This window comes from Eublepharis macularius, chromosome 8, assembly GCF_028583425.1.
Source record: "Eublepharis macularius isolate TG4126 chromosome 8, MPM_Emac_v1.0, whole genome shotgun sequence".
Taxonomy (NCBI): domain Eukaryota; kingdom Metazoa; phylum Chordata; class Lepidosauria; order Squamata; family Eublepharidae; genus Eublepharis; species Eublepharis macularius.
Window position 1 is genome coordinate 42,669,720 of NC_072797.1, and position 8,888 is coordinate 42,678,607.

Consider the following 8,888-nt stretch of genomic DNA (forward strand, 5'->3'; position numbering starts at 1 on the left):
CCTCAGATGAAAAAGAGGGCTTGGGAGAGCATGCCCAGTCAAAGGTCCACAGGAGTTACATAAAAACTTTGTTTGTGTAGTTAACAGGGAAATCATGTGTAAGTGTAAACTTTGTCTAGAAGAATAAAGGTCTGAGAAGTGAACCCTGAAGAGGCTTCGTTCAAGGCTATACTTCAAGTCAAAAATGATCTTTTCTGGGCTGCTAGATTTCCTGTGGTTGATAAATTACAGAAGGGACCCAGCTGGCGTTAGCCGTATAAGAAATCATGTACATCGTGTGTTCTCTAATGCCAGGGTCCCTAAGATTTTTTAAAATTATTAATTAAAAAAAATTCTCCTCCCTTCTTTCAAGAAGCTCAGGATGGCACATGTCGCTCTCCGCTTCTCTCTTTTATCCTCACAATAACCATGTGAGGTGGCTCAGCCTGAGAGTGAATGGCTGCCCCAAGGCCATCCAGCAAGCTTCATGGCTCAGTGGGGGCTTGAATCATGCTCCACTGAAGTGGCCATGCTCCACTGAAAACATTCAGGAATCAACAAGGAGTGGAGAAGCTGGAAAAGGAGTGCAACATAAGAAAAGTGAGTGCAGAGCACATCTCAATATGGTGAGTTTATGAGTCTTACCTGATCTGTTTCTAACACAAAAATACTTTTAAAAGCTTGCAAAGATACCATCATAGAAAATCCTGTCAATATCCAAATGGACTCAAGTCCAGCATATGAAAAGAATTAATCATTCATTAGAGAGCAGTATTAATAGCACAAGTTGCCTGTTAAAAGCAGCAGCCTTCACTTGCAGTCTCCTCTGGTAATTTCTGGTGCACAGATGAGTAAATAACAGGCTATAGAAAGAGAGATCAATCTCTTGGAAGAGGCCAAGTGAGAAATAAATGGGTCTGGTTGCTATGAGCTCTGGACTATGATTTACACTAAGTGTGATTCCCATGAAATCAATCATTACCACAGTCAAAAGGGTTAGAGCTTTAACTCTTGCCAGCTCTGACTTAGAACTCTTAGCTGCTGGCTAAAATTTGTTTTCATGGGGATTACTGCTTACGTAATCATCATAAATGTTCAGAATTAGGCACCACTACATTTGTCAGCAGACATGCAACAGAGGCTGCTTCCAGATGGGAATGCAGCCATCCCAGTTCCCCCTCTACTTTGGAGAAAATTAGGTGTATATTTTCTCTGGAGTGATGTGGAGGGATGGCAGCCAGACATCATCTGGACATTCTGCTTTCCTTCCGGGGAAACCCCATTTGGAAGCAGCCAGACTTGGATTTCTAGAATAAACCATTTCTTCAGTATTTGTACTTAAGCAACTGTTAACTGTTCAGACCAAATATTTGTAGATATATTTTCTAGTTGGCCCTTTAGTGCAGCTCAAAATACAGACAGTACAAAATACAGCATGAGACCTGTACGCTGCTTTTCTGCTGCTGGAGACAGCTAAAAATGGGCCCAAAGCTTGAATATATTCCATAAGATAAACTAGATGGGCTAGTCCAGTATGCTTCTGAAATTTCCATAAACAGGGCTAGATGACAGCCCCCCCCCCTTTTTTGTTGATATATCTGATCATTGTAGTTTCATTTAGCTGCCAGGACTAATTGCTATTGATAGAACTAGCCTATGAATTTCTGTTACTCTGTTTTAAACTATCCATCTTGTTGCCATCATGTCTTGTTGCAGTGAATTCCAGAAATTAATTATGCATTGTATGACACATTTTGTCTGTCCTGAACCTATTGGTTTTCAATTTCACTGTGAAATTGCATTCTAGTGTTACGAGGGGCAGGGGAATCTTTAAACATAACATTGGGTAAAAGAACCAAATGATGTCATTGTGTTGAGCAATTCCCTGCCCCCTTGCAAGCAGAAACCAGTGAACTAGAGCAGGGAAATGCTGAGTGAGATGATGTCATGTTGCATGTTTATGTTTTTTAGCCAAACCAAGATGTGTGGTAGTTTGCTATATCCTGCAACAAGCCATTTCTTGCGCCAGATAGAGATCACAGACACCACAAAGCCTGTATTTTGTATTACAATGTTTAATAAACTTAAATCTCACATTTACAACTTCATACTGTTAGGAGTATGAGGATCTGCCCCAATACCAATGAAATGAACGATGTCTCAGGTTTCCAGTGTCCTTACTTTAAAGGTTGTCAACAACCATTAACGAAAAATAAATACAAAATCACTGGAATCTCTCCTCTGTGACCAGTGAGCCCCTAGCACTTTGCCCAAACAGTGGATGATTTTGCTTGGGGTATCTGGATGTCAAACAAAATGTGAAGATGTCAGCTATAGGGATAAGTAAGGCTGCCTGGTCTGCCTCATCTTGAATACTTTCCAAGAAGTTGTTTCCCACAGGGGGCTTGATTAGCTGAGAGCTTTGTCTGTAAGGTAACTGTTGGATTAGCCAAGCTTCTGCTGCAGCACCCTCTGCTGTCTTGCCTTTGGGGCTTGCTATTTGAGTCAAGGTTCCCTCTTCCAGTTTATTTTCACCACATCCTCTTGTAATCCCTTTTCCTTCTTATTTCTAGTCACTGCTTCCTCCATGCTGGTTCAGATCTGCTAACAGCTGGTGATAAGTGGATGACAATGTATGAATGGAGTTTTGCACAGTCACAAGCAAAGTATAAGGGAGGGAAGCTACCACTCATAAGGCTACAGGTTCTTGCTAGCACTCACTGAGATGGGTGGTTATGAAGCATTCCTTGCTTCCACGGACCCTTCTCGTCTTGGACCCTTTCCCTCAGCCCACTGAATTGAGCATGGGAATGAATTTTTAGCTGATAATTCTTTCAAGAGAAGACTCAGAAGAAGACAGAGACATATAAGACAGAGAGGGAGAAGAATACAAAACACTTTCATTATTCACAGCTGCTTCTTTTGCCTTGAATTTCTGAGATGGTTCAGAGTCAAGATAAAGAATGGATAACGTTTCAGAGGGTGAATCACTTCTTGATATTGTATGCAGCAGCTCATTCTCTCTGCAAGTAACTGAGCCTGATATACCAGTAGTCTGTGTTCTGCAACATAATAATCAAGAGGGCTTATTAGCATATTTTAACCACCAAGGGGGGTAGAATTAAAGCCTGCGTAGACATCAATCAGTTCCAGATTCCCTTATTTTAACAGTCAGATGCCAAATGCTACTTTGTAGATGATCAACATCTTACCTGGATATTGTATGCATATACCCTTTATATATGTTATAACCTGTAATCATCATAGATGAATCTATTTCACTGAAGGTACATGTGCCAATGAAGCAATCCTGAGTGTGTGCATGCAACAAATATATGAAGAGTATGTGTAATCCCTCTACACAGAAATACCGGCTTGTATCCTATGAAGTGTCTACAGAAAGCATGCAGTTTTTCTCTGTGTTCCTTTTCTCTCCTGCAGTCTCTTTTAACTGCCTGAAAGATTATTCCAGAGAATGCTGATGAACATCTTTGTGAGTTGGGGAAGGAGGGAGCTGCAGTGATGAAGAACAAGGGGGTAAAATTTGCCCTCTTCCTGTAATCTTTGTGGGGTCACAAGGCACCATGAGGCAGGGGGTCAGAGAACAACACAGGGAAAATGAGTTTCATTGGTACTTCATATGACAAAAGTCATAATGTAGGAAGAATATTTCCTACAATATATATATTTCAAATTCTGCTCTGATGGATAGAAATAACATACTTGGGCACAACCAGCAGATCATGATGACAGGCACATTTTATAATAAATTGATGTACAACAACAGATAACATTTTATGGAGTCTAATGGAGAGGTTTATCACGGATTTACTGCATTTATACCATAACTTTACTCAAGAGCATTCACAGCAGCATTCCAAGTAATCTCCCATCCAGGCTCTGACCAGCCCAAATCTGAATAGCTTCTGCAAGCTTGCTGTGTCCAGGTATCTTCAGATTCTGCCCAATTTTAAGAGTGTTACTTGAAGAATATCAAACACTTAAAAAGGACAAATGTTAAAAATAAAAGCTGTCTTACTGGTGAGTAAAAGTGCTGCAGTATGGTGAAGGATTTCCCCCTACATGCAAGTCACTGTTTACAAGGCTAGGAGTCATTGTTTGCAGGGAACAGTCAGCAAAATAAGGTGGTGGTGGAGGTGGGAACACCATGACAGTATCACCTACGAAACAAGAAAACCCAAAGCTTTAAGATCAAATTCCTCCGCTATTCTCTTTGGAGCAATACGTGAAATACCTCTACTTGTAAACCATCTTATCTGTAACCATTAGACTACACACATCTAAGTTCTTCTCAAGTTTTCCCTGCAGGTGGTAGGGAGAACCACACAGTGGAATGTGCCCATGTGGGACCCCAGTGTCTATCATCCCTCAGTATCCACCAACAAGCAGCTGGCAGTTTTGGAATTGGACTGGATCTTTGGAAGGGGGAGACTGGGCCTGCGTGCCCATCTCCCCCATATTTGGGGATCCCCTTAATGGATCTTGGGGTGAGAGTTGGCTGGGACATGCCTAGCTCAGGGAGCCACTGGGTAGCCCTCACTCCCAGGTGGTAGGGAGAATCAAACAGTAGCATGCACCCATGTGGGACCCCAATGTCTATCATCCGTCAGTATCCACCAACAAGTAGCTGGGGATAGGTAGGTAAAGGTAGTCGATGCCTGGATCCATTGCCTTATGTTGCGCCAAGGCTCCAACAGCTGTGACCAGTAAGTTGTGGTCTTTTCAACTCTAAACTGAATGTGTGTTTTACATTGTGTTTTCCCCCACCCATGCCTCCTCCTTGGACACCGTGCCTGCAATGGGTACCCAAAGCAGCTCATATCATTTTCCTCTCCTCTATTTTAAACCCTGTGAGCAGAGGTGGAGTGGGAGTGAAAAACCCTGAGAAGGGGCCCTCCCCACAGCCACCCCTGGCCTAACCACAAAGGAGGAATAGATAGAGGAAGAGGCGGTCTGCCTGACCCTCTCTGCCCAACCTATAGGGAGAAGGAGGGAGAATGACATAGCCTACCTAACCAACTGGCTGGGCACTGCTTTCCAAGCTGCATGTGGGACTCAGGCAGAGCAGGCACTGCCTCCCTCGCCTCTTACTACAGGACTCAGCAGGGCACCACCTCCCTCACCTATGAGTATTTCCTGAAAGGCCAAAACAGCCCTGGAAAGGGCCATGCCCTGTCCCTCTGTATTCTACTGACAGCAACTAGTCCTGGAATATTGTCGAAGGCTTTCACGGCCGGAGAACGATGGTTGTTGGGGGTTTTCCGGGCTGTATTGCCGTGGTCTTGGCATTGTAGTTCCTGACGTTTCGCCAGCAGCTGTGGCTGGCATCTTCAGAGGTGTAGCACCAAAAGACAGAGATCTCTCAGTGTCACAGTGTGGAAAAGATGTAGGTCATTTGTATCTACTCAGGAGGGGTGGGGTTGAGCTGAGTCATTCTGACCACAAAGCGTAGCATCCAGACAAGAATAAAAGAACATGAAAGACACTGCAGACTTGGACAGCCTGAAAAATCAGCAGTGGCTGAACATAGCCTAACTCAAACAGGGCACAGTATCTTATTCCAGGACACCAAAATACTGGACAACACTTCCAACTACTTTGTCAGACTGCACAGGGAAGCCATTGAAATTCACAAGCATAAGCAAAACTTCAACAGGAAAGAAGAAACCTTAAGAATGAACAGAGCATGGGCTCCAGTTCTGAAAAACACCAGGCCAACAAAACACTCCACACCCGACAATAGCCCTGCAGAGAAGATTAGCACATCAAGCACCAATCCATATGCAAAAGAACCTCCTCAGGATACAGTGAAGCCTCCCGCCATTAGCATTCCACACCCTGGGAAACTCTTACAGAATGACTCAGTGAAGCCTCCCGCCATTAGCATTCCACACCCTGGGAAACTCTTACAGAATGACTCAGCTCAACCCCACCCCTCCTGAGTAGATACAAATGACCTACATCTTTTCCACACTGTGACACTGAGAGATCTCTGTCTTTTGGTGCTACACCTCTGAAGATGCCAGCCACAGCTGCTGGCGAAACGTCAGGAACTACAATGCCAAGACCACGGCAATACAGCCCGGAAAACCCCCCAACAACCATAGTCCTGGAATGCTGCCAAAACTGTTGTGGTTGCCTAACAACAGCCACTGATGGCATCCAATCCTTAAATTTACATGTACTCTTTCTTCATTTTGGGGGGTTAACCCCCCATTTTTTTAAAAGTTCATTTTTTCCCTCCAAATCTGAGGCTTTTTGGAGGTTTGTAGAACGATGGGTCTCATCTGTTCGTGGTTGTAATCTATGGATTTAAGTCTCCTCAGATTTGGCTGGGTTGAGAATTAGACATATTGAACACGATGTTTTTGTGAATAATATCCATATTTGAAATGACTAACGTAATCTTACCAATCTGAGTTCTGCTGGTAGTGCATGTGATACTAAAAATACAACTATGATGACTTCACTAACCAATGCACTGCTATGGAGAAAAGAGGCCTACAAAACTTGTAACCCACAAACCAGACATCATTCATCAACCAACAGAGGCTCAACAAACCTCCAGTTTTTTGCCATTTGCCTAGGACTGCAAAAAGTTGAGGGGGGAGGGGGGAAGGCTCAAGTACTTGGCAGGCCACAACACTCTGCTGATGTGCTATACTCACTGACCAGAAGTTACACCGATTTGGTAGACAGTATCATGTTTGGATATGCAAGAACCAATTCAGCAATAAGCTTTCCTGGGCATCCTTAAGCTGCTGCTTAACTCTTCATCTAACAGTGTTCTTATAGGGATGGATGAGATAAAAATTAACACATTCTTAGCACAGAAAATTGAGACAATTATATTCCTTTTTATTTCCTTTAAATTCTTGTGAAATTACTGTACTATTATTCTTACTGTGCTATTACTATTATTGTGTAAACATTCCTGTAGAAATTCAGTTAACAGTGTGTCATGGCAAATATGCAGCATGCAAGTTATTTTATACTTTACTAGGTTATCCAAAAGAAATCAGTCAACCTTTCAATTTTTGCTCCGCAAGATACCAATTGCCCATTTTCCTTCTTTAGCTTCCAATTTTTTTTTTTCAGATTTTGTGTAAAAAAGTCTTTTTCTGTTGCTTTAATAAAAGCGTTCCTTTAATGTTCAGCCACATTTCATGTGCCTTGCTTTATGACTTTTATAACTCAGGAAAAGGAAAAATGTGTCCTGCAGACACCAAGTTATTCCAAAATCTATTCAAAACATAGAATGTGGCTTTATTTCCTTTTAAAACTTTCCAGCACAGTATTAGTGTTAGCTTACCTTCCTCATGTTGTTATAATGGTAAGGCTGACAAATCCTGAATTTCTCCCTTTAAGAATCTGATTATAGTTGATATGCCAGCGACTAGTGGGCAAGTTTTCTCAATTAGACATTTTATATCCAATCAAGTAATTGTTTAGCACACAAGTGTAGATAATTTTGACTTCAAGTGAGTATTTTCTTTCTATCCCATATCCCTCTCTCACACACAAAAAAACCTTCTTAAGACACAGCACACAACTGTGTTGTTGTCTTAATACAAACTGTGTGATAATACTGTTCTACGGATTAGTGGGATAATATAGTGAAATGTTTTGAACATAATGCTATGTAATATTGCTATTATCCTTCATAAAATTTATCCCACTCTTCTTTAATTCCAACAAGGCTCGTTTCCATCAGAAACTACTCCAGAAAGGGCAGTTCAAAAGCTGCCACTTAATAGGTCCAGTACCAGATTCTGAAATTTCTGGGCCCAAGACTGCCTCCTCCCCATTCCCCCAATCCTCAATGCTGTTGCCACACATCCCTCACACTCCCCCCTTCCCAACACCACTACTGCCCACGCAGGGGATTTCCTCCCATCTGTAGTTAAAGAACAGACACCTGGGGCTATGTACTGATGAAGCCATCTAGATCATTTACTTACCTACTGTAACTTGAAATGATTCAGGGCTCAGGTGCTCTTCTTCATTTACAGAAGATTCTTGGACAAGATTTATATTTTGTTTCTTTTTTATGTGAGCTATCACAAAGAAACATAATCCAATAAGCACAATCAAAGGACCCATGGTTTGAACAGAGAGAAATCCACAGTCTTGGAATTCAATATCAGATGTACTGCTGTGGTTAAATGGTTGGTAGTGCCACCCAGGACTACATCCTGGAATCCAAATACCCAGGACACTAATAAGCATCCCACTGGTTAAAAATAAAAAGCCAAAGACAAGGAACTGGGCAAACTGGCAGTTTCCGCGGCAAAACACAAAACCATACACCTGATCATCTTGTAACTGCACCTCTCTAAGGTAGCCTTTAGCCTTCGACTGTGCCAGAATTATACACACTAGACCAACCACAGCAAGCAGAGGCCCAATGATTTTAAGGGCTGCTTTACAGTCCCCAAAAGCTCCACTTGGACATGTCTGCAAAACAAACATTGAAAGCAGGAATCCAGCACATAACAATGAAATGCCAAAAACAAAAAGGAAAGAAATAAGTTTCCTAGGATGTCTATTATTTCCTTCCATTCCATTCATGGAACCAGGAACAGGATACATCTCTCTTTTTTAAAAATCTCCTTTCAAGTCAAGGTGAAATGTGTTTTCATGACATTTCAGTAGGCCTGAAAATTAAAAAAAAAGATGGACATAATTAAACTAGAGAGCATAAGTAGAAAACATATGAGAGCATAAGTAGAAAACATATGAAGCAATTCTATCTCCAATTTATACCTCCTGGGTGGGACAGGATCATTCCTATGACCACTTATGCCAATGGAAGTAAAAGATAAGTAGAATTCTGGATGGATCTTACCCTTAGTTTTTAAGATGCCCAAGATGCTGGTTTCCTTTTG

The 8,888-nt window shown here is 41.9% G+C and overlaps 1 protein-coding gene across 1 annotated transcript; it reads right to left on the minus strand.

Annotated features, from left to right (window-relative positions):
* Window positions 1–2,107: 2,107 nt before the first annotated feature.
* TMEM171 (transmembrane protein 171) lies at window positions 2,108–8,592 on the minus strand. The gene is made up of 3 exons (XM_054987191.1): window positions 7,962–8,592; window positions 4,019–4,160; window positions 2,108–3,041 (listed from the first exon to the last, which is right to left on the minus strand). Exons 1-3 carry the CDS (start codon window positions 8,590–8,592, stop codon window positions 2,798–2,800), a joined length of 1,017 nt encoding a protein of 338 aa, XP_054843166.1. The 3' UTR covers window positions 2,108–2,797.
* Window positions 8,593–8,888: the final 296 nt, after the last annotated feature.